Here is a 25953-nt window from a genome sequence, read left to right as displayed (position 1 = left end):
CTGCCGGGGCTGTCCGCGGGGCTCTCTTCCCCGGCTTTCGCCCAAAACGCGGGTGCCTTTCCCGGAGCTGAACTCACTCGAATAGCGGCACGGGGCGCCTCGGCAGGACTACGCCGCGCGGCGTGACCGACAGGGGAGGGAGCGGCGGTTCCCCGACGGCTCAGCGGGCCGCCGTCTCGCCAGGCCCGAGGCCACGGCCCCGCCGCAGCGCGCAGCCTCCGGCCGAGCCCCGAGCCCCGAGCCCCGGGGCGGGCGCCCGAAGGAGCGGAGCCGCCGCTGCACTGAGCCCCGGCCAGAGCCGAGCCACGGCCGGGAGCCGGCGCGGGTGATGCCGCACGGCGACGCCGTCCCGAGGGCACGTTAGTGACGGGGGCCCGGGGGAGCAGCTCCCCAGCGGCCGTACGGTGTCGGGCCGGCCCGTTCCTACCAGGGGATGGGCTCACCCCCTCGGGGGATCTCGGCCGCCCCGCAGAGCACCGCGCTGGCACGTCCTGCGGCTCATCGCGCCTCTGGGTCGCACGGCAGGACAACTGCTAAGGTGTGAAGTTATAGCCTGAGAAATAACGCGATGACATAGACCAAGACCTCCCTGCCCGCGCTCCATCCCTAAGAGGAATGGCAAAATATAAGGAGCCCATAAGCTCCGAGCATCGCGGAGTACTGGGTCCAGCCTCACAACGCTAAACCCCGCACAGAGTGGGAAAGGCAGACAAAATTCTCCCTGTGCGTAGGGTTGGCTGAGGGTCTGCTCTCAGTTAAGCAAAGCTCTCCCCTTCCCGTCAGCGGGCGAGAGAAGTTCGAAGTGTCGAGAGAATGGCACACGCGACGCACTCCACCCGCGATCCCTTTCGTTCCCCACAAGCGGTTGTAAGTTTGGTCACGGGTCTGCTTTTCCGAAATCTGTTCCAACCGATGGGAAAAAGCGGTCCTCAGCACCGCAGACGGTTCCGCGCCTCACTTCCAATCGGAAGCAGTTTTCAGCGCCAAATATTTTCAGCTTTTAATGTACACAACGGTGACCAAAGCCTCATGGCAGCACGGGCGGGGGTCTCGGATGCTCGCGGAGGTGACAATAACGCTCAGCCCGCACTGCCGGTGGAGGCGGCCGAAGCCCCCCCAGTGCCCGCAGCGCGGCAGGGGCGGGCAGGGCAGCGGGGCGGGTGGACCCCCGGCCCCGGCGCGGCTCCGCAGGCAGCGTGGGACCCCGCCGCCGCCGGGGCTGCTTTGCGCTGCGGGGCCGCCCGGCTCCCGCGGAGACGCACGCTGGCGAGAAACGAGTTATCTGAGATAACGCGGGGAGTAGTGCCGCTAGCCGCACCGAGGGCCGGGGAAGGGAAGCTCTTGCTCAAGCGTTGGCTCGGCAGGGCATTGGATTTTGTGCAAACGATGCAACCGGCACCGATAGATTTCGCAAGAAGTTTTAGGGAAAGGAGACACAAAAAGCCAGAATAGACACGGTGAGCTCCCGCCTGCTGCTTTAAGGCTCTGGGACAGAGAGGCGGCAGTGGGCCCCGAGGGCCGGAGTTCCCCAGACGCCCAGGGTCCCGCTGCCTGCCCCCGCCCGCAGAGGAGCGAGCGCCGGGGGTCCCGCGGGTGGCAGAGGGGAGCTGCAGCGGGGCACGCAGCCGCGGGGTGCGCGGCGGGCTGGGGGCCGTCGGGCTCCTCTGGTGCGAGCGGGTTTGGCGGCAGCCCCGGCCCCGCAGCCCGGCCAACAAGCGGGCGGGGGGCGATCACGCTGCGCGAGCTCCTGTGTCTGTGTGCGCGTGTGTGCGCGGGGGTGTTGCTACTTCCTACTCCGCCGTATTGGCTGCGAGAGCCGTGTCGGTGCCCCCCTTCGCTGGGGGCCCCCGCAGCCCCCGGGCTCCGGGAGCGCCTCCCCACGGGCCCGGGGCGAGAGGTCCCGGCTCGGCACCTCCGCACTTGTGGCGGGGGAAAGGGGGAGGAGGAGGAGGAGGGAGGAAGGGAGGAGGGGGCCGGGGGTGGGAACCCTGTCCAGCAGCACCAGCGGCGGCAGAGCGCTCCCGTGCACTGTGCCTCTCCGCATGGATCGGGGCGCCGGGCTGCCGCCGCGCTGAGCCCCGGGCGGAGCTGCTGCGGGCTCCCGGGGTTGCTCCTTCCTCTCCGACACCCCCGGTCTTCCTCCTCCTCCTCTCCTCTCCGCCCCCGCCGCCTGCAGCCCAACAACCGCTCCGCGGCTCCCCCGGCCGCGGGCACCCGGCGGCGCTTCCCGGCGGCCGGGGCCGCTCGGCGCTCCCGCTGCAGCAGGGCAAGGGCTGGCGCGGCGCAGAGGGAGGGAAGAGGAGGAGGAGGAAGAAGAAGCATCGGCCGCCGAGCGTCCCTCGGTCCCGCTAAATCTGTGCTGCCGTGTCCAGGTGCCGGTGCCGCGAACGGACACGGAGCCCTCAGCCCGGCCCGCAGCCGCCTTGTCATGCTGCCCAAAGTGGAGACGGAGGCCCTGGGACTCGCCCGGTCGAATGGGGAACAGGGGCAGATGCCAGAAAACATGCAAGGTAAGGGGGGAACCGCACGGCGCTCCCCCTCCGCGCACGCTCGGCTCCCCACTCCTTCAAACCGCCCCCGAGTCCTGCAAAAAAAGTTCAGGGCTGCCTCCCGCGAGCTCCGCCGAACTCGTACCTTCGCGGCTCCGTCGGGTACCGGAGCCCGAGGCAGTAGCGCTAGATCGTGGCAGAACCGGGCCGGGAGATGCGGCCGCGGTGGGAGGTATCTTTGCCCGGGGGTGCAGACGCCCGCGGGCTTCTGCCTCGGGGCCACCGCAGCGGGTCGGAACGCCGCGTGGGTCCCATCCCCGCTCCGCCCATAACTATCGCTAAGTTTACGGCGGAGGATTTTACGCAACGGGAATGTCCCGGAGAACACCTCGCGTGTCACCCCCGGGGCCCGAGGGGACGGCCGCCGCCGGCACCCCGCAGGTACAGCGCAGGTGGCAGCGGCCTCTGTGCTAAACTTCGCCCGGAGCCCCGGCGCGTGTGCACCGTTCTGGGTCCGGTTCTGGGTGACGGCGGGATGCCCGAGCTGGAAACGCCTCGGCTGGCCCGCCCGGGCCGGGGGCCGCGGGCAGGGCCGCTGCGAGGGATCGGTTCCCGCAGCCCGGTGAGCGAGCGCTGCCCGCTCCGCCCCCTGCCTGCCCCCGAGCAGCGGGTCCTGCCCCGTCGCTCTTCCGCAGCCGTCCCCTGCTTGCAGGGAACTAGGGGCGGGGTGGGCCGGGGGCTCGGAGGTGCTGGGGGCGGCTCGCCCGCCCTTTTCTTCGCCCGCAGAGCGGGCTCCCCGCCAAGCGCTCGGAAAACCCCTGCTTTCCCACTTGTTTTTTCCTGAGACGAGGGAGAACTCGGTCCCAGCGCCGGGTCCCGGCTTGGGGCCGCGGGCGCAGAGGGGAGGGCCGGGCCCTTCTCCTCCCCGTCCGCTGCCGCCCCGCGTCCGCCCCACGCCCCTGGCAGGCGGTGACTCCGGCCGTGCCGAGGCCGCCCTGGAGCCGCTGCCCCGGCCGCGTGCCGGCTGGTTCATGCCCCAGAGCGCAGCTCCCGCGGCCCCGAGCCGGGCTGCCCCCGGGGCGCTTCGGGCGGACTCCGGCCGCCCCGCCGCCCGCGAGCCGCGGCGTTATCGGGAAGGAGGCGACGTCCCGAGCGCTGCCGCTGGCTGCCCGGTGCCTCCCGCAACTCCTCGGGAACCCTCCGCCGTCGCCGGCCTGAGGTCCGGGGAGGGAAATCGGCGGCGCCGCTCCGGGCGGGCTCGCTTGCCGTGAATCGCCCGCCAGAGCCGCCGTGCGGGCTCTTCGGAGAGAGCCCGGCTCGAGAGATCGCGCTCCGCGTCCGGCTTCAGCCCGGTCTGCACCCACCCAGCCCCTTCCCCGAGCGGCCCGAACGCCGGGCGCCCGGCTCGCCGGACCCGGGGCAGCCGCGGACCCCTAGGGACGCCGGTGTCGAGCCGGGACCCGCTCCCCGCCCGCGCCACCGGGGCCGGGCAGCGGCGGCGAGGCTGAGCGCGACCCCGTGCCCGGCTGCGGCACGCCGGGGCTGCGGGCGGGCAGCGCTCCCGCGGCGGCTCGGGCCCGGGCTGCGGAGCGGGGGGCGGCGGTCGCCCCGAGCCCACGAGCTCCTGCTCAGCAAGTAAGTAACTTGACTGCAACGCGGCACAAAAGTGCTGGGGCTGTACGATACAAGCCTAGGCTAAGTAAATATTTGCAGGCTGATGTTGAAAGGAAACTTTAAAGGAAACGAACCGAGTTACTTTAAAGACAGCGGTGACGCTTCATCTTTTCATTGTACCTTTTTAAGCACGTTTCTGATCACTCGGATTGAAATAGACTCATTCCGTTTGTGATTCCCTAAGCTACGCTCTGAAGTAAGAGCGCTCCACGAACAGAAATACTGAGAACCTAAACATGAGGAGCCGGGGGGTTTTGCTTCTCCTGCCCAGTGCCATACAGATTTGCTGTTGGGCAAAAGTTGCACATTCCAGTGCAAGCTGTACTCTGAAACGCAAAACTTTCTGCAGTTCTCAGCGTTATACTTTAAAGAGAACTCTTCCCCTAGATGAGAGCAGTTGCAGAAAAAGAAGTAAATTGTTACCGTCAATCCTAACAGAATGCGCTATTTCTCCTCTTCCCAGTGTCTCAGTTTAAAATGGTGAATTACTCTTATGATGAAGACCTTGAGGAGCTGTGTCCGGTCTGCGGAGATAAAGTGTCTGGGTACCACTACGGGCTGCTCACCTGCGAGAGCTGCAAGGTTCTGTACTAATTACCTCATACAAACAGAATACAGCAAAAAAAAGTTTCAAATATAAACAAAACAAAACAAAAAAAGACAAACTAAGGCAGATGTTTAATAACTTGGCTTATTTCTTGTGCATTTCTTGCTAGATTCTCATGAAAAATTAAGCACCAAAATGCTGCAGGATTAGAACTCTCTTTGAGAGATCTCATTTGCACAAAAGGGAAGAAAAACTTGGGCTGTTCTTAACCATAGCTTTAGTGCTACTTTAAAGTGTTTTGTTGTTGTAAAGCGAGTTAGTTAGAGAATAACTTTTATTCCTAACTGTCCTAAATGTTGATCTTAGTTGATTTACATATGCTTAGAATATTTCTTTTCCCGGAGGACAAAGTAAAAATCTCCTCGGTGCTGATCAGTTTCACAGAGTCCAAATCAGCTTTACGATTTTGCTTCCCTCAATATTACACAGTCCATTTCTGTAATGATGATGATTTTGCTCTTTTTATACCAACTAGATACTGCCAGAGCTCACCTGACACAAAGCTACCAACATATGACTTGCTTTAAGTTATTCTCTATTTTGAGAAGAAAATATTTCTAAAGGCAACCACATTTAATCACTTCTAAATTAATTTCTCTGCGTGGTTTTATTACACTAAAGTTTAAACATCTATGAATTTATGGCATGCCAAATTTGTCAGGTAAAAATTTGCAGAGTTCTTCCCAGCCATCTAAGTAATGCACTGTGAAGAAAGCTCCATGGCTCAAACAAAGCAATTGAAAATACTTAGTTGTATGGGAAAATTAACTTGGCGCATTATATTTTCATTAAAAAAAAATCAATGAGAATTGAATAACAAGCACTTATGCCTTTAGCACGCACCGTTGGGATACGCATTCGCCAGAGGTATTCTGTATTGTTTTTATCTTTGCTACAGTGTTCCTACTTATTTTACAGAGAAGTGCTTTGAAGGGAACACTTATTTTACAATTAAGTGATACAGAAGGAGCTGGCCAGCCTCTCTTTCCGCTGTGCCTACAGCCACTCTTGCGAAGCTTTGATGCAAGTCTAAAAAGCAGAGCCCTAGTTCAAGAAAAGCTCCTGTAGGGTCTGGTGCTTTTTTTCCTGTATACATCTCACTTTCATTTAAAATCTACTGTAGAACTGCATGAGATCCTGTCCAGAGCCTGAAAAATATGTTACAATCATTTCTGTGAAATGAAATGCTGAAGTACACTGCTCAAGCAGAATGGCTGACTTTTGTATCTACCACACAGGGGTTCTTTAAGCGAACAGTCCAGAATAACAAGAGGTACACATGCATAGAAAACCAGAACTGCCAGATTGACAAAACTCAGAGGAAACGGTGCCCTTACTGTCGATTTCAAAAATGTCTAAGCGTTGGAATGAAATTAGAAGGTAAGGCTTCCAGTCTTGCTTGTATCACCAGCTGTATACAGACTCACTTCTGAGAAATGACAGGATTACGTTATGATAGACACTGCTTTATAAGCATTACTCTATATGTCACATTTTTAAAGTTGTAATAAAAGGTGGCTTATGTTCAATGAAGCTGTTGCTTCCTAGAAGTACAAAAAGTAAATGGTAAATCTCTAAAAACTTGTCAAAACCACACAGTCAATTTTCACGTATGTACATCCTGTGAGATTTCAGTATTTCCACGCTCTAGGCAGTATGGAATTAGTTTTGCAGCGTTATGAAAAGATTAAACTAAGTATATAAGAGGAATCCAGATTTTAAAAATTCATTGTTAGAGTGATTTGACGTTATTTAAATTTTATCTGGGGTTCTTTTTATAGTATTATCTTTCAATAATATGGCAAAAAAAAAAAAGAGATGGAATGCACAAGTTCTTTCTTACAGTGACTTTCTTTTGGGATTAAGGACAAAAACTTCTAAAGTTATGTCCTATATCTTTCACGATGCTACACCTGCAATGTTATTACCAACAAGGACTTGGAAGTATACTTTTTTTACTTCATTAGGCTCTGTTGTGTACAGAGAGAAATGAAGAATATACAATACCCTTTGAGAAAAGAGAATGCAAAAATATCATTCAGATTCAAATGTGAGACTCGAAATTATTCCAACATTGACAAATAAAATAAATTGAGATTTCAAAGCAAACAGCATTTCTATTTGACCGAGCACAAGCTTCCAAATCCCTTATTCTTCTTTTGTACTGAAATGGCATTTACCTGAGATACCAAACAAGGAAGAATCAGACCAACAAGGGATACAATAAACCACTAAGGGAGCCATAAAAGACAAGCCCCATCACCTGAGTTTGGCTGAGGAAAACTGTTTCTATAACTGAAGATCAACACAATAATCAGCCCTCTGCAATCTGATTAATTCAATATTATTCTATCTGCTCACATCCTTGGCTACCACTGACACTGCACTAAACATCCCAAATCCTGCATAGGCATCCAAATTCAAGCTTTGAATTTGGAATCATTTTCTTCCTGCTGACAGAGAATAAGGATAAGATACATTAACTACTTTTAACTCCTCTCAACTGTGGGCAACGATACAGGTCCAATTTTTGTGCTTCAATGACGCTGTGCAATACACACTAGTCTCTGTAGGAGTTATGCCAACATTTGCTAATAGCATTTGCCATGTAACTGTTAATTCTAGATACCTGGAAGGATACTGTATGTACAGATTTAAAGTTAATGACATTTAGCAGCATCATGATTTAATTAGTTTTCTACATTTCACTCAAAACCAACATTTAGCAGCATTATTAGGAACATTCTGGCTGTAAAGGGAAGTAAGGCACATCTAGTTTAAAAGGTGCTTTCGAAGTGTACTCTAACTCCCTTCACTGTACACCCATACAACTTCTTTTCCTCTCTTTAGAGAACTGTTGACATGCGCTTCCATAACTGTGAATACTTGTGACATTTATGTGTCTTTTTCCCTAATAATTATATATATATATCCTTAAAGTCTTTTTCATAAATTACCATGCACTAAAAAAATAAAGAATCATTAAACATTAAGTCCTTATGATAATGTACAGTATTATCCATATCCAGCATTCAGAATAAATTTTTAATGATCTACTAATCCCTAAGATAAAAAGCTCAAGAACTTAACCTCCAGCAATCTCAGCAGTCTCAACATGTCACCCGGCTGTCAAAGGTTCCTCTCTCAGTGTAATTGCCACTGGGCAAGGTGGGCTTGGTGAGAGCTCCTCGCTAGACCATTACACACATAGCACGGTGACAGTCACTGCTGTGTCACAGACCACCAGCATGACTCCCAAGGCAGTTGTTGAGGTGGATTTGTTTTAATTATTTCTAATTCCAGAGATATTACAAGCCAAAACAGCGCCAACAGTTTGTGTCACTTCCTCCTCCTATGTGGAAAGCAGTAGGCTAACAGCTTTTCTCTGCGTGTTCCTACTGCAGCCAAACTGTAGAGCTGTTCAGATAACTAGAAAATTCTCAGCTATACACCAGTCTGAAGAGAGCATTCAAAAAGAAGTATTTCCTTTTTGCCAGGAAAATACATATTCTCTCCTTTGTGACTACTGAATGTTTCACAATTTACGTTTCAGATGTTTTAATGGAATGACTATAACAAGATAATGTGGTCTACTGGATACATCTCAGACACATTCTGGACATCAGCCCTTGTTTCTTAATGACATAGTAACTTGACATAAAACCAAACACACACTGAGATCTCCACGTGATTCCATAGCAGGTGTGAAATCTCTGTAGCCAACCATTGTGTCTGTCCCCATGTCTTAATCACCGTAGAGAACAGGTCTTCCAAGTTAGCAATGTGCATGCCATGTTTCAATTACCAGAAATAAGTGACATTTGTTAAATTAAAATAACTCTTTCTTTAAGAGTAAGTGCTACTTTGAATTTGGAAAAAAAAAAATCAAGGAGTTACATGTCTACATTTCTGCTCTGTCCTAATGTACGTTCTGTTACAGAATGTCCATTTCCAGTTTTCGTTCTGATTTACTTCCTCCTCTCCCCTGACAGCCGTGCGAGCTGATCGAATGCGTGGTGGCAGAAACAAGTTTGGACCAATGTACAAGAGAGACAGGGCACTGAAGCAGCAGAAGAAAGCTCTCATCCGAGCAAATGGACTTAAACTGGAAGCCATGACTCAGGTGATCCAAGCTATGCCAACTGACCTGACAATATCCTCTGCGATCCAGAACATCCATTCTGCCTCCAAAGGCCTACCTCTGAACCATACTGCCTTGCCTCCCACAGACTATGACAGAAGCCCCTTTGTAACCTCTCCAATTAGTATGACAATGCCACCCCATGGCAGCTTGCAAGGTTACCAAACATATGGCCACTTCCCAAGCCGTGCTATCAAGTCCGAGTACCCTGACCCTTACACTAGCTCACCAGAGTCAATAATGGGCTACTCATACATGGATGGTTATCAAACAAGCTCACCAGCAAGTATTCCACATCTGATATTGGAACTCCTGAAATGTGAGCCAGATGAACCACAAGTCCAAGCTAAGATCATGGCATACCTGCAACAGGAGCAAGCCAACAGAAGCAAACACGAGAAGCTCAACACATTTGGGCTTATGTGTAAAATGGCTGACCAAACCCTATTCTCCATCGTCGAGTGGGCTAGGAGTAGCATCTTTTTTAGAGAACTTAAGGTAGGTAACAATTTCACATTATATTTTTTAAGAAAGCAAGATCATTTTTAACGTTGTACTTCGAGCAAGGAAGTGTGGTTTATCTTTTTCTCTAAGCATTTCTAATTCATCTGGCTTTAAATAAGCAGACTGTTCTGAGGAGAAACTTGCATGTGTCTTCATCTTAGTGTGCAGTAAGCTGTATCAGAGGTTTCAGTTTTACTCTTCTGTATTTTATTGTTTGTCCTAATAGTTTTTTTAACTGCACGGGCCTAGCATGAATTTTGCTCCTTCTCTGTCAGCCTCTTTCTGGCTTGTACTTAGAATTGAAGAATGTCTGTTACCATTCTGTACTCATTTGCATAATTATCTTATTACCTTATTACACAGTAACCTTATCTGCACATCTGTGTTCACTCCCTACTTAAGTGTATATTAGAATATTAACTTTCTCACTGGGATATTATTTTGTATGTCTACGTGTAGTTAACCATGAAGGCTACGTTGTAAGCAGGGTACACAGATCAGATAGCAAGGAGGAAGAAAGTATCCTTAAGGATTCCTTTGATTCCTATCACCACTGATACACTGTGGACTCCTGTAATCTACATCAGCCACAATTACCTTTAGGCTCTTCTTTATGAACATTAGGCAGTTGGACTATCAGTGCACCCAATCCTTATGCACAATTCTCTGGTGGACAGAGATTTCATTTTATATAAATATACATTTATCAGATTACTCTTAAGGCAGTTCTGTTGTTTGTTGTAGTCAGCTCTGACACAGAAATTGTAAGCCAGAAATTTGGGATCAGCCAGTATAGATAAACCACAATTTTAACCACTCCTTCAGTCTAAACGTTAGCTCTGAAAGGAATAAAATACCTTCCACCTAAAACAAACTAACAAAAAAACACAAGATCAAGCTTATATTGGGTCTGCATTTCCCTATTATATTGCCAGCTAACTGAATTTCCTGCAACTCAGAGATGTTTTTGCCATAACTATTTGCTGCTGAACTCTGCAAAGTTCTTGCCCCTAACTTCTTGACTGTCTTGCAAAAGGAAAATAATAAAATGCCCAAACAAAACAATTACTGCATAAGTTCATTGAGAATTGAATCCACCAATATCAAGAGCACAGAGGGGAGAGCCTATCAAAGGCCTGCAGTCAGGATACTTGCCACAACAGTATTTTTATCATAGCCTTAATGATTCAGACACAAGAAATGAAGTCTATGATTGCAAGAAAAGTGAGCTGTGTATGTTGTATATACACAGCTCCACTTGTTCTCAGACATTTTCACAACTGAAGGAACTATTATAAACTCAGCCTAAATTAAGAGAAAGAAGGGAGGAAGTTACTTGGGGGGGGAAAGAAAATTGATTAAAAAGGGCTGAAAACTGTCGCATCTTCTTTGCCATATATTGTTTATAATCTTTTAGTAACCCATACTTCTCATTTTAAATAACAAAAAGATTAGAATGACAAACCAAATACATTTTCAAAAGACGATGTCCTACAGTCTGGAAACAGGGAACTTTGAAACTATTAAGTTCTTAAGGCTGGAGTAATCATTTTAAAAAATAACTGAGATTTGCAGAAGATACTATTCAGTGCAAGATTTTTTAAGTTATCATGATCTGCCTAAAAATTACACTTACAATTAAAGTGATAATATGAAAAGATATTTGAGCAACATTTACTTGTCATGGTTCTACTGCTTACTCTGTAGGCAGATTTTAAAGGCATGCAACATCCTGTCCTGGGAAGTCTTAGAGATAGTCTTCATTTCTAACCTCAGGCAGGTTGATACTCTTCAACTAATGCATGCTTACTAGTATGGATGTAAAAGGTGCAGAAATTTGTTTCACACAGACGTCTAGAAATACATATGTTCTAGAAATTCACTACATACAGGCTTTGGCTATATCTTTCAGAGACAATGTTTTCTTCCCAATATTTGTGCCCTTTTTATCACAGAATCCCCCATGGATTTTGTATCTTGTGGCATACCTGGCTCATTTTTCTTAATTGGACAACATTTGCTAAACTGCACAGCATTCCAGAACAATATCAGCACACTTGGAACCCATTATTTAGGAACTAGGCTACAACAACTCTTAAGAACTTTGAACTTTTCAGCATTGAAAGAGTGACACATATACATCAGCCACCACACTGCCAACAGTAGCAGGTAACACTAACTTTTTGCAGCTGAGAAGAGAGGATCAGAATGGAAATTTTTCCTACCCTTTCTGTCCATCCACATTGTCAGCTCCTTCCAATCAACGTAGCAACGGCTGCTATTTCAGATTGCTCTGGAGAACCTGGGTACCTGTGGGGAGTAAAAAAAAGGATATGACAGAAATTTTAAATGCAGAAGGAAGGAAAAGGTAATTATGAGAAAGGTGCAAATAGATTTTCAAAACAGCTAACTTGTTCCCCACCTTCACACATGAGAGAGAAGTGTATATTTGCTTGAAGTATTTTCCTATTATACTGACTTTTCTACATAAAAACTGAACCATCAGATGCATTCCAGGTAAGATAATCTGGGCATTAGCAAATCTGAGACTAAAATTGTAATTGCTTCAAATTATGGAACAACTTAAAAAGTATTAAAAGGCACTCTTATATGAGTTCTAAAAGTACGTAATATAAAGTTCATACTTGTCAAAGAGGAGATCTTTCTGTCTTCATACTGGGTATCAGAAATTAATGGAAACATTAATGAAGCAAACTAGTTGGAATGAGTAACAACGTGAGAGTAAGAGCCAAAGCAGCAAGCTGCAGTCTAATAACTTGCACTTCAACCTCAAACATGCACCTGCCTTGAGAAGTGAGGATACTTTGTAATTTGTAATTATATCAGAAAATGTTTTTGACATCACATAATACTTGCTTCTTCATCCAAACAAATGTTTCTGTACAGATTAAATACAAACTCAGAAAACCTCAAAGTAAAATAATAGTACTAATAGTGAAGAAGACCTTTGTTTGCTATTTTGGAGTTGTTGAAAGCTTAGTAAATATAGAAGTAAGATATATCCATCTTATTCTCAGCTATGAAAACTCAGGAATGCCCCAGGGATGCTAGATTTGTAGCCAGCTGTCTCAGTCATGTGAAAGGTCTCGGTACAAAGCTAAAAAGAAAATATTGCAAGAGTTCCTAGAGTCCAAAGGTTATCTGGCCCCAAGAAAGGATGCAGACAGTTCCAGTGGACCGGTCTTTCCTCATCAGCTCACAGCAGGGAAAATTCAACAGCTACTTCCAAAGTATTCTTCAAACCATAAAAGCAAGCAGTCTCCACTTGCCACAGAAGAAAACAGAACCTGCACTGGAGAACAGTCCTCAGGATACCTTCACATGGCTGAGGATCAGAAAATTCACTAAAATGTTGATAGGTATAAAAAAAGACCCTAAAGAACCTGTGACTCACATAAAAATACTACCTTGACTTATTTGCTTATTTTAGTGAGGATGTCATAGGTCAAAGTACTATGTGAGCACAAGCCCAATTAGTGAATGATTGCAGGAAGAGGCAGCATACTTCATGTTGAAGAAGTTCATCCTAAAACTATTCACTGAATTTGCAAATTGATTTAGGCCATTCACTGACATCAGACGAGCAGCTCTGGGATGGACTCCTTACTCTGTGTACGAATTTGTCCATTAGCTGTAAACACATCTTTCAAAGAAACGATGGTTTAACCACATTTCTCAAAAGGGCCCTGTCTGTGGGACCTGTACTGCAAGATGGCAATACAGCTGTTTGAGCAGCTAATAAGCAAACAGATGCTTGGTTTAGCATCACATATATCTCATAAGCACAACTATATTAGCAGAGTTTCAAAGTATTTCTTAAAATAGAGCAAACTTAGTATGAATTGGGTCAACAGAAGCACTGGAGTCTCCTGACCTGTCACACAAAATACGTCTAGATAAATATAGTAATAATAATATTCAGTACATCACGATTAATTTCAAATTCAATCTTCATTAAATTAAATACCAAGAAATGCACAGAAAAATAAGGAATTAAGGTACAGAAATAGAGTTATTAAACCAAATTAATAGAGATGAGGGAAAATTTATTCTTTAGAAAAAACATCAGTAGTGGAATACCTTAAAAGTTTTTCTTCAGAGTGATGAAAGGTTGATATATTATTTCAACTTAAGTAATCAAAGGCAATTTGATAACTTAAAGTGCTTTTGGACTTTGTAGCGTGCATTTATCAGGACAGGAAGTGTAACTAACATAGCTGATGAAATAAAACTGCCATAGGATTCCTTCAGTCAGGGAAGCAATGAGAAACTGAGGTTGAGGATTTCCCTTAGTATCGGTAGTCAGGCTACGGGGTGTGGTGTCATACGTAGTTATTGATCTCTAGGCTGGTTTAAGCGTATTGGGATCTGAAAAGAGCCACCGTTTCTCAAACTTCTAAAATGTTGGGGGAAGTGGGTAAGTATGCATCTTACTCACCCAACAAATTATTTGCACTAGAAACATTAAATTGATTTAATTATGAGTGCTCGACAGTAAGAAATAAATACTTTTTTCTGAGATTAGTGGAAAGAAATAGTGAAATGACTGTAATGGAAAGAAGCCTCACCAGAAAAACCAGGCTTGGAATTATACCTGCCACACCACTGAAACTTGTAGGGACCACTGTCAGAAGTTAACTCAGTGATCTTCTTGATTTTTTCTGAACAAAGCCTGTGACTAAATGCAGTACTTCAGCATGCAGGAATGTTGTTCTGTAGCCTTCCTGAACTGCTTGTTCATTTCCAAGCCTCTGATACTTTTTCTAAGGGTAAGAAGACGGTAATATTCTCCTATGCTTATTTGTTTCAAAGCTCTCTACTTTGCAATATGATGTTGTCACCTCTGATAGCAGGAGGCTGAACTCAGCACTCTGGATTTAGTCACTTTTCCATCTGATGGCTGATGCTCAGCAGCACACTGAGATGAAGCAACCCTGCTTCATGTGGGTGCTTTTTGAAAGACTGTCACTTCTACAGGCAAGTGTATTTTCACACACTACTTCACCATAGCAAGCTTACTTCGATTCCCACCAACAGCCATGATGCAATATTTTGTTACTTATTACTAGATGGAAGAAAATGAGCATCCTAACACTTAAAGCAAGCATAGATATAGGCTGTAGTACAGAGACAGGGAGGTCTGCAGCTGCAGCCAGCGAATCACACACTGCAGCCTTGGCAGGAAGGATGAGCCCCACTCGCATATCCACCTGCAAGTTGGTGCCATTTGTTATACAAAATGGAAGTTTAACATCAGAGTTCAATTTTTTTTCTGAAGAACAAGACAACTGCCATCTTTACAGTGCAGGTGACAGAGCAGTGGCACAGGCTGCCCAGAGAGGTTGTACAGTCTCCGTCCCTGGAGATGTTCAAGACCAGCCTGGATGTCCACCTGTGCAACCTGGGCTAGGGAGCTGCTTTGGCAGGGGGCTGGATTTGATGATCTCTAGAGGTCCCTTCCAACCCCTACAATTCTGTGACTGTGATTATCTGGCTGCAGTACTAAATGCATTGTTACAGGGCAGTATGAAAAAACAACAGCATCTGAGACTGCTGTTCAGACCTTGCGTATCATGACGGCTTGCAGAACTTGGAAGTTCCCGCCACAGAAACGGCCCTCCCCTCCCCCCTGACAGATGATGGCATTTCTTAGAACCACAGCCCGTCAGTGCAGGTGACGCACTCCTGAAGGAAGCACCACTTAAAAGCAAGCTGGAGCACACAACCTCCATCTTCAGCAAGTCTCCGGCCGTTTCAGCTGACAGACAGCAGCTTTAGGCACCTCGCATTCGCTAAATCACAACACGTCGTGTCTTACCCGCGTCCAAGGAGCGGCGTGAAGCGTTAGCATTTACACGGAGCAGTCGCGCAGGAAAGCCTCCAGCCGCAACGTTCCCGCGCCCCTCAGGCTGCGGGCTGCTCCCATCACGCGCCCCTCGCGCTGCCGGGCGTTGCACGCCGCTCGCACGCGCGGGGCAGGCAGCTGCTGCCCGCCGTGGCCGCCTGCAAAGTGCCGCGGCCTTTATTCGCCGCTTGAGTTAAAAACTACAAGTTGTCGCTGCTGGCATCGCTACAGGCATGTGTAAGAAGGGCAGGTGTAAGAAGGAGAGCTAAAGAGAGAAAGAACGGCTGCAGTAGGAAAATGAAGCCATAATTTCATGCGGACATCTTCAGTGGCTTTTTTCCACTTCTGTAGCTGTTGGGCTGCAGATGCAGGCCAGGCAGATAAACATTCAGCACTGTTATGGGAACACCTCAAGCATTAAAGCAACCATTACAGATTTATATATATATATGTACATATATATATTTAAGTGGGTGTGTATATATATATATATACATTTATAGATACAAATTAGTGAAATAAATACAAAAAAAAAAAAAAAAAGTACCATTTTGTCCAGTTCCAGAATAGCCCGTCATACTCATCACTTGGAAATGGAAAGAAACTAAAATCGTTTTTCAGAAATTCAGAAATAGAAAAATGCTTTTTTTTTTCATCTAAATACAGCTCTTCATTTGTTGAAAGAAAGGTTACTTTGATATTTGTTGCTAAATAAAATCTTGGATCAAGTAAATTTAATTTAAAAAATTAGTGAAGGCAACAATAAACACAGGAAATATACATGAATAAAGTGTTCTAAAAGTCAGGCAACTCTTTTAAGACTATAAATATAACCTAAGCAAGGCCTCTATAATTAGCAAAGGGTGAACAAAAGAAGACATCCAGAAATAGATGGGGAGGGGGGAGGTGGGGAGGGTGTCATGTCTTGGTTAGCCTTATTCAAGTGTTCTTTCCATAGCATAGGAAATGGTTCCAGCTAGCTCATGAGTTCTGTTGGTATTAACTGATTTTTAAAAGGACATTTCCATATTGTCTCTATGCCAAGGAAATTCTTTTACTGGCATGTTTGCTGAATACAGGAAACATCGTCCCGACTAAGCGACACTGGATGTGATGAAGAGCGGTGTCCTTATTCTGGTGTTACAGTCAGCACCCTCTATTTGTTTCATCTGGATACCAGATGGTATTTATCAGGGAATACTTACTGCCTTGCAATTTGTCCTGAGCAATGAGCAGTGGCTGCTGGTGCTGTGTCATGGTTTGCTGTTCCTGAACCAACTCACTGCAGCCCCTGGAGGGGGGAGAGCACCAGGGATGTCCAGTCATCCTCTAATCCATTTCATACCTTTTAAAAGTTTGGGGAGAATGTCTATAGTAGCAACAGAGCACTGGGAACCTTTCCGTGCAGCGGCAAGAATTCCCTATACAAGGAAATAAACATGCACCTACAGTCAATTCCTAAACAGGGAGTTGAAGAAGTCATCCTTGCATGTGGTGATATTCAGTGTTAAGTCAAGTTGTGCTTACAGGTCTGGTCTAGTATTGCTTATTGGAAGAAAACTTCACTGAAGCTGATGAGAACTGTGTCCAAATAAGAAGTGCAAGTTAAGATCTTCAATCGTGCATTTCCAGCTTCACTCACAGCATCTGCCAGTTTCCTGTTTTCTTCTGTAGAGCTGCGTGGGTCAGGTGTTTGTTTCATTTGCTATGTGTTACTTCTAAACCCCCTTTTTATTATTTACTGGCTCTTCTTTTCCTTTCTCTTTCCTGGGAATTACGTTAGTCAGTATGTGGGCAGCATTTGAGAATTTGAAAGCTTTGAGATGAAGGTCCAGCATGGGTGGGTCAGGCAGGCCTGCAGTCTCCACTCCATATTGCTACTCCTGTAGCTCAGTAAAAATCACCAAAACAAATTAGTGTGTAAGTGGAAGCCAAAACTAATGCTGCAGCTCATGCCCAGGTCACCACGGTCTACAAGTTCCAGCTTCTTTTGCAACCAGTCTGCAGACACTGATGTTCTTCCTGCCTTTATATGGAGAAAGCGAGACAGAAAGACAGCTACTCACAAATACTACTGGAGTATTGTTTTGAGTGGCACATATGCACTGACATCACACATGTGAAAAGCAAGGTCAGACAAGTTTCTGCCTTTGAGGCTGAGACCCTGAATCTCCAAATGTTTTGAGTATTGGTCACATCACTAAGTTTCTACTCAAACTTACTGTACCTTGAAAAATCCAAAACCGCTAAAAGGAAACAGCATCAGAAAACAATCTTTCTGATGCAGTACTTGGAAAACAAGGCTCCTAGTTTAAAACACAAAGTATCAAGAACAGCAACAATAATGATAACTCTTAAGTAGAAATATGCATGTGGAATTATTTTACTTTGAGCTGTCCTTGCTGAGATAGGTACTTATTTTGCAAGCATAGTCAAGGACAATGCTCCCTCCTAAGAGTGACCTTTCAGTGGGAGTACTTGCAGTGCTATGCCTCAAAGTCAGTGTTTACATGGCTGGCTCATCTGGCAACATTGAACAGCATTTACTTATCATTCACATGCCTCTCCTTTAAGGTATACTCTTTTCCTCTTGGCTTCAGTGGGAGCTCCACGTGCTTTGCCTTTGATTCCCCTGCATGCTGTCCACTCTAATTAATATGAGGTTCAGTGGAGTTTCTCTCCCTCTTTTTCAGTAAAAGGGAATAGCTTTCAGCAGCTTATCCCATACTGATCAGGTGCTGCAGCATTATCAAACTGGCACATACTGCCTATACAGAATATAACTTCATTTTATCTCTGTCCCTGCCAAACAGGACTTCACCTTTTACTCCAGACCTAATCATAAATGGTGCCATAACTAAGAAAAAAAAATGACACTGATCACTCTAACATTCTAACAAACTCCTCTCATTGTTCAAAACGTTGCTTAGGCCTGTGTTTGTTTAACAGTTACAGTTTCAGCTAGCTAACACAGTCTTACCCTATAAGATGCTTTCATAGTACCTTGGTGCAATAAATAGAAAAGATCCATTCTTACTTTGAGACCACCATTCCCTAGGGCTGCATTGTGCAACCCACACTAAACCTCAGCATGCTCTGCCCTGTGGAAACTGTGCTTTGCCCATCGGAGATACTTCGTATGGGACACAATACTACATATTGAGGAAGACTAACAGAATATTGTCCTTTTGTTGTTGTTGTTGTTGTTTGCTCTGCTGCTTGTTTTATTAGAAATAAGTGTCCGACATTTTGATCTCAGACCTGTATGTCTGTGTGTACTGAGGGACACAGTGAACAGGAGCCATTTTTATCCTCCTTAAAAACCACTGCATGTGGCTTTCTGTGCTAACATAACCCTCTTTACAATATTTCAAAAGATACAGGACTTCCCAGCACGGTGATAAAGTTTTCCTGTGTTCCAATAATAAAAGTTGAACGTACCAGTAATTTCCAGTTCCTCTGAGGTTGGGCAGCCTGTGAGGACTAACTCAGAAGTAGCCAACCTGCAATATCAGTGTGGGAGTCGGAAACAGATGTTCACCGGACAATACAATTTGTTGTCACTGTCGATACTATATGGCACTTTTCCAAACAGAAACTGTTTGTATCTGGAAAAGAATGTATGGAATGATTCATGTCCCCAATTACTATTATTACTTTAAAATGTGAAACAGTTTCTTGTTTTCTTTTGCTTTATATGACTGATCTGGAGAGGCCTAAGGACTCAAAAATACAGTTAGTTGGACTTGGAGCATCTGCATAGTATGCCAGCCAAATAATTTAAGGCTTTTTCACTGGGACGAGAGGAATTATACACTATAAACAAGAATCAACTTCTCTTCTTTAGAATGAAGGTGCTGTAACCTTCTAGTCTTACAAAGTACTTGATGTTCATTATCTGGTTACATTAAAAGCACGTGGCAGTGGGTAAACTGGATGTTGCATGTGTATCTCAGAGTGTTTATTTATAAAGGTTATGATTTATTATATTAATATAATAATTATTTTTACTCACAGTAACATTTGTAGATAGTTCCTTTAAGCCCTAGAAATTCTAGTAGGCCATTTGGTCATTCAGAACTAATCACACACTCGAATGAGAAAAATCCTCTGTTCGAGTAACATATGATGCTTAGCCTTGATTTTCAAATTTCATGAATATTACAAAAAAGATGCACTAGATCATACTTACTGTAAAAAACAATGGATTAGGCTAGATGCTCTTTAAATTAAATATTAATTTTACAGGGATACATCAAATATATTTGAAAAAAAAAGCAAAAACTGGATGCAGAAAGTGTAAGTGAAAGCAGGCCTAAATACAAATGAATATATTCAGTAGGAGTCTCAATGAGAGCTAAAGATCTGAGTACCAGAATCCTTGGATATATCACCTATATTTTGCATCAAAAAGTAATGCTCCAGGTATTTTAAAAAATGAAGACATCTGGGATCTGAATTGGAGTTCACTGAAATCAGTGACAGAACTTGGATACAGATGCTGACTACTGTAACTCTGTCAGGCTTATTTAGAGAAATAAAACAAAGGAAAAGGTGTATGTAATCACAGGACCCTAAGAAGAACGAAACATTTTAGCACTATAAAATCAAGCAATTGCCTTATTTTTACAAAAGCATGCAGTAACACTTCACAGTGATCTTTTCATAACAATTATTTCTGTTTACTGTATTTACAGCTGCAGTGTGCTGCATCAGAGTAGTTTAATGATCTATGTCAGGCTTTTGTCAATGAAATGATTTTCAGCTGTATGTTTCTTTTTAACTGCTGCAATGACTTAGCCTTAAGTCCCAACCACAGTTCAAATTTTTCATGATTTTAGATTGAGTGAATTGAGAAACACTTTAACAGTGGAACACTAACCGTTCAGATCATTTTGCATGAGAGCTTGAACTCTATACAAAATGCTCAAAGTCAGTGTGTGATAAGAACGAAAGAAATTAGCCAATCAGATAACGCCCAGCACGTGTGTCAGTATCACACTAAATTATGTGCATGTGCCCGCATTTGTGTATTTTTATATACATTCATGGATTAAACTAGGTTTTCCATCAACTAGGTGGTGCCAAGTGACAAAATGATTTAGGATTAGGACGGGATTTAGGTTGATCTCGCTACAGTTGTATTTCTCATTTCGTTATCATGCCTGTGATACTGCAACAGTTGTGTTGTTGTTTTCTATATTTTATGAAATAGGCAAAATTAAATGTCCATACCAGACATACTATTAGGTTATGGGGAGAGGAAGAGAAACACAGCATTAGACTTCTTTTGTCTGCACACAGCAGAGATGTCCTGAATGTAGAAAACAGCTGGGAAACTTCCTATACGCTACACAGCTTGAAAAATGATTTCAGGGTGTTTTGGTTTTTTTTAATTCCATCTGATTAGACTTTATGTCAGAAGTCTGATACTCTGGCTCTGTAGTATGTCTCTCTGTAAAATATGAATCAATACAGATGCTGTGTTACCTGGTTGCATTACATCATTTTTGATACTAACTCTACTTTCATTGTAGCTGTCACGACAGTTGAATCCCAGTAAATGTTTTAGGCTTTGAAGGCTTCTCATTGCCATACCAGGGAAGGACATGTTTATACAAGGCTTCATTGTTACTTAGCATTCAAAAAATTGCTGGCTTAACACAGACTCATTTGCAGAAGTGTCTCCTCCGCCGTTTCGATGTTTCTGATTGCTATGTGTTCGTTTTGATCTGCTGATCAACATTCTGCTGTCTGCTGTCCATTCACATCTATGAGCCATTTTGGAAAGCAGCAGCTTACAGAGGAAGCCAGTTCTGATGGTCGTGTTACAGGGATGGTTTGGGCAGAGAGGTGAGCAAACGAGGCAGCTTCAATTAGCAGGAGCGCAGCCCACCCTCTGGCCATGCCAGGAAAGGAGGTGAGCCTGGGCCTCTGCTGCCCACACCAGAGTTAGTTAGAGCGCTCTGAATCTCATCTTTTGATCTCGGGCGATATTTTTCTCTGTTATGTCACAGAGGTCACCTGGCTCATGTGTGACAAACTGCCTGCATAAGTCACAGTGCCAGTGGCAGAGATTTGTAACCATGTCCCTGGTCCATTGCCTTTGAATTATTTCACAGGCCCTCTGCTTTACATTTACACTCTGTCGGAAGATGAACAGGGGAAGGGAGTAAAATCAAGGGCAGGGTCTCATCCTGAAGGACAAGGGGAAACAGGTGGAAGGTTAATGGCCCTGGAGCGTATCCACAAGCCTCTCAGGCTTGATATATGGGCCTCAGGCCTAAAACGGGCATTGGCTTTCAAAGATATATTATTTCATTTGAGGAGAGACATTCTGGAGTTCCTGCATTTGTCTGCTGATAGATGATCCTCTGTCCACAATTGGTTATGGCGTGTGAGTTTTCCTTGGGCCTGCTCCCGTACATAAAAATTTTGCTGAGCTCTCCAACCTTTCACATGCCTTTAAGAATGGGACGTGTGCAGGCCTTTTGGCAGGCTGCTGGATTTTTGTTGCTGCTATTTTTGTAGTTCCTTTTGAACCGGGAAGCAAGTGGGGGATGAAAGACACTTCTGTTCATTCATACATAGCTGGACAGGGGTGGCCTCGTGGGGATAGCATGGGGGAGAAGAAGATGTCAGGAATCAATTATGCATACGTGTGTCTACAGCCCAGATGGAAGCAAGACTGCCTAATCCAGTCTTTTACACTGATACATGCCCATGTAGAGATAAAAGCGGGGAAATCATTTATGTGATGTTTTTACAAGCCTTCTTCTTCTATTATATTTCATTTTCACAAGGGTTTTCACACACTTAAGCTTACAGGAAAGAGCAAAAGCAGTGATCTCATGCCTTTTATCAGTGCCCTCTCCAGGGCAGTGACAACAGGAACCTCCTAAAAATGTGACACTAATGGCTGCTTTCCAACCGAGATTCTGAAGACCTGTGGCCGGCTCATGCCATCTTGTACACTGATAATCTGAGACTGGCTGAAACAAGCAGGGCTACAGGCAACATGGCAGGGGCCTCGGTGCAGAGGGGAGAGAGCCCTGCACATCCTACCCCACAGTGTTCCCATAGCATCCTCTGCCCCAGCATAACAACTACACGACACAAAAAATCTGGTTAATGAACAGTTTAGAAAATAATTAAAAACTCTTAACATACTTTATGGTTTAATGTAACCTACTTAGCAGCTTGTTAACCAAGTTGTTCTTTTGATTTTATAAATATACTTGTAATAACTGTCATAGGATTGCGTTTCTAAGACCCACTAGTCAATGACAGAATAATTTAAGGAATTTGGGATGTATATTTTTACTATATATTCATTTAGATTGGTTTCAATAACCAATAACTGTTCCATTTCAATGGATAGATTTTGTTTGAAAGAATTCAGTGTGATTTATATTTAAATAGCTCCCAATTTTTCATTTTTCCTTTAAAGTGTAAAAAAGGAAAGTAAGCACAGAGCATATGTAAAACGTTTTCAAGGTAGTGTGTTTTGTTGTTGATGTAGTAAAATTTCTACTTACAAAAATTGGCATAGAGGATTAAAATTGAAATTGTCATCGAAGTGTTGCATTCACAAGTGCATCATCTGAGTAATTAGGATCTGTTTTTGCTATCACTGAACCCAGCTGATCAACCCTCAGCACCTTAGTGTGAGCGGGATCGGGATCATGCTGCACTTCAGTCAGTCCCTGTAGAACATGTTGTGTTGTATTGCAATTATTCTTTTTTCCGTTAGTGTCCTGCAGAGTTTAAGTTAGACAAGTGAGCTAGAGACTTGAGAGACATATTTAGTGCCTACTGCAGCAGTAGGAAGGAAATCTGAGGAGTTGTTAAAAGGAAGGATTTAGAAGCAGAAACTCTACAGAGAGAACTGAACAGAGTGTTAGCAGTCAGGAGGATCTGCTTTTCCACTTGTTGCTTTGATAACGGATAAAAGTCTGTCATGAACTGCTGGCTACCAGCTGGGAGCAGATAGAGTAATCCCGGCAGAGGCTGGCCCTGGCATTCCTTTAAATCTTAGAGAGCATAAGAAAATAGTTTTTTTCCTACCATTATCATCATCATTCATGATGATGTTTTCCACCCGTTTAACATTTTGGTTAAGTAGATCTACTTCATAATATTATCTTGATTGAAATATAAGCAAATATCCTCCAGATAAAGATATTTCAGCTATCTCACTCAACTGCCTAGAGATAAATTCCAGAGAACTAGAGATCAGGCATAAAATACCACTGTAGGAAATGTGCTGTTTGACTGTGAAGGTGTACTGCACCCAGCCTGCAGGCAGTCATAGGGATGGTCTGTGTATGTACATGGAAGTATGTCTTCCTTCTAATCAATTGCTTGTTGTAAAACAGAGGCTCAATAAATTAAATCTAGAGGATGTTAAACAAATGAGAAGAGCAACAGAGTGTTAGTTGTTAGACAAAGAGCTGGCATGTCCCCTGCATGGTACAAACAAGTACAAACGCAGTGATGGACAGAACCATGCATGCCTAACTTTACTGGTGTGCACTGGGCCACCAAGGTCACATTACTGACATGCTGGACACGTGCAGAATTGGGCCAGTAGCATTTGCTAGCATGTGTACAGATGCTTGACTGGAGCTGTGTTATTTCTACCTGCGTTATTCCAGCAAAGGAGGAAAAAACACCAAAAAAGTATTTAAAGCTCTGATTGTCATTCAGTTATATTCACTTTAATGACATATTTAGGGGCCTAGCTTACTTTGTATTCTTATGTGTAATTACCCATATTAAAAAAAAAAAAATCAACACTCATTAGTGTTCCGTTCCACTGACTTAATTATACCCCTTAATTAAATCTTGACTAACCAGGGGTCACTGCAGTGTCAGTGGGATTTGTCACTGTTTGTCATCAGGTGTCTGGTCACATCTATTTCTGGTTTCCCTGTTGCTGTATTCTGCCTAAGAGCATGGTCTTTTCTAAATGCAAAGAACAATTAGGCATTACCTTATTGTGTTCAGAGCCTTACAAATTAAACGAAACACAAGTGAATCTGCACTATAATGTTAGTACTCTCCCAGTCTTTACATACAGGAGCTGGCGAATCAGGCAAATATAAACCTTTTCTAAACACACTTCATTACCTACTTGTTCTCCTTTTCAAAGGCTTATTCTTCCTGCACTCAAAAGCCATGGTCTTATTAATTTATCAGATAATCTTGTGTTCAACAGGCGTAAAAATATATTACAAATAGCAATCCAGGGATACTTCTCCTTTCCCCTATCTCCTAAACATGAAATGAATTTGAAACATGACCAGCAAGAACGAGCTAAATCAATATTACATGCATAACAAATACATGGCATGTGCTGCTACTGCCGTGCTGCTCAGAGTCAGAAGACTGAGGCTCCCAGTTCAGTGCTCCCTGAATAATTCAGTGGGAGGTCTGCACGTGCAGTAAGTGCATAATAGTGCTGCTTCTCTTTATTTCAAATTTGCATGTTTCGGGTTTGTTATTTTAGAAAGTTACTTATGGGAAATATAATTCCCATGTTTATGCATATAATAGGCACCTAATGTTCATCTGAATAATTGATCAGTCAAGTCAGGCTTTCATAATTAGTTGCTGGCTTTTCAGTATAAGCCCACAAATACTTGCCAACCTATAGATGTTTTTAGTTTATTCATATATACGTTATCAAAAGAGCTGCAGTCATTACCTGGAAAGCATTTATTATTTATTCTGTGGAAGCAAAGGAAACATTTCTGTTCTAGATATGTATTTCCAATCTATTCTAACTTTCCCAGAAGATCATCTTTTTATTGTTAAAGTTTTCATGAATGTTTTCGGTCTGTAAGCTGCTTACAGTGGAAATCTGAATGAGGGGTTTCAGAAAAATGCATTCAGCCATTCCTCTGTTTCACAGAAGCTAAAATGAGAGGTTTCATTGATTACAAAATAATATGTATCACTTACTTGTAAGCAGATGAATAGCAGCCACCTAAATAGAGACTACTAACGGATATCCCTACTGCAGCCATGGACGCTGACACCAGACAGATGCATCTGTTGATAGCTCATGTGGCAGTGATACCGCAGTATCAGCTGGGGACCTATAAAGCAAATCGGAGATTTATAAGATAAATTTTATTTATTATCAACTTGATGACTTCATCTGAACTCTACCACTTAATGTTTTTTTGGTTCCTTATACCCGATAAGTTTTCATTTAGCCATTAAAGGAGAGAAGCAACTTCTCACTCCAGAAACTGCATTTTACGCCCATGATATACAATTCATAAAACAGATATTTGATTGTGAAATCCAGAATGAAAATTGGTTATTTTTTACTAGTAGTAATTTAAAGACCTAATTGTCTGATAAAATGACAGGACTATAAGTTGTGTGGTTCATCTTATGGGGAAAGAAACCACATTTTCACAGGGAGGCAACTTTTACTTCTTTCTATTGCTAGGTGTGTGGCACTGAATTTATAAAGATGCAATTATTTACAGAAAAGGTGTTTCAGTTCCACATATGCTATATGTTTACTTTCCCTTGCTCCTGTTCAGAAAAATCACCTCAGTTTTAGTGAAAATACATAAGCTTCCACTTCTCATCAGTGAGTACAGAACAAATGCTTCAATAAACGTGGAAAGTGCTTTCCTGAATCAATCTCCCC

At 44.4% G+C, this 25953-nt stretch overlaps 1 protein-coding gene across 2 annotated transcripts in view; it reads left to right on the top strand.

The window, feature by feature from the left end:
• The window catches only part of NR5A2 (nuclear receptor subfamily 5 group A member 2), an 82858-nt gene that overhangs the window by 6619 nt on the left and 50286 nt on the right, over nt 1–25953 (top strand). The window contains exons 2-5 of one of the 2 annotated variants that reach the window (XM_065742979.1): nt 2373–2510; nt 4627–4745; nt 6009–6150; nt 8763–9409. In XM_065742979.1, coding sequence (XP_065599051.1) covers nt 2373–2510; nt 4627–4745; nt 6009–6150; nt 8763–9409 — 1046 coding nt within the window. Of the gene's footprint in view, nt 1–2334; nt 2511–4626; nt 4746–6008; nt 6151–8762; nt 9410–25953 lie in introns of those variants that run through there. The other variant, XM_065742970.1, reaches the window with a different exon arrangement.

The sequence above is a fragment of the Cyrtonyx montezumae genome, unplaced genomic scaffold (assembly GCF_038088225.1).
Source record: "Cyrtonyx montezumae isolate F1298 unplaced genomic scaffold, pur_monq_1.0 scaffold_1, whole genome shotgun sequence".
NCBI lineage: Eukaryota > Metazoa > Chordata > Aves > Galliformes > Odontophoridae > Cyrtonyx > Cyrtonyx montezumae.
This window is presented reverse-complemented; position numbering and strand designations above follow the sequence as displayed.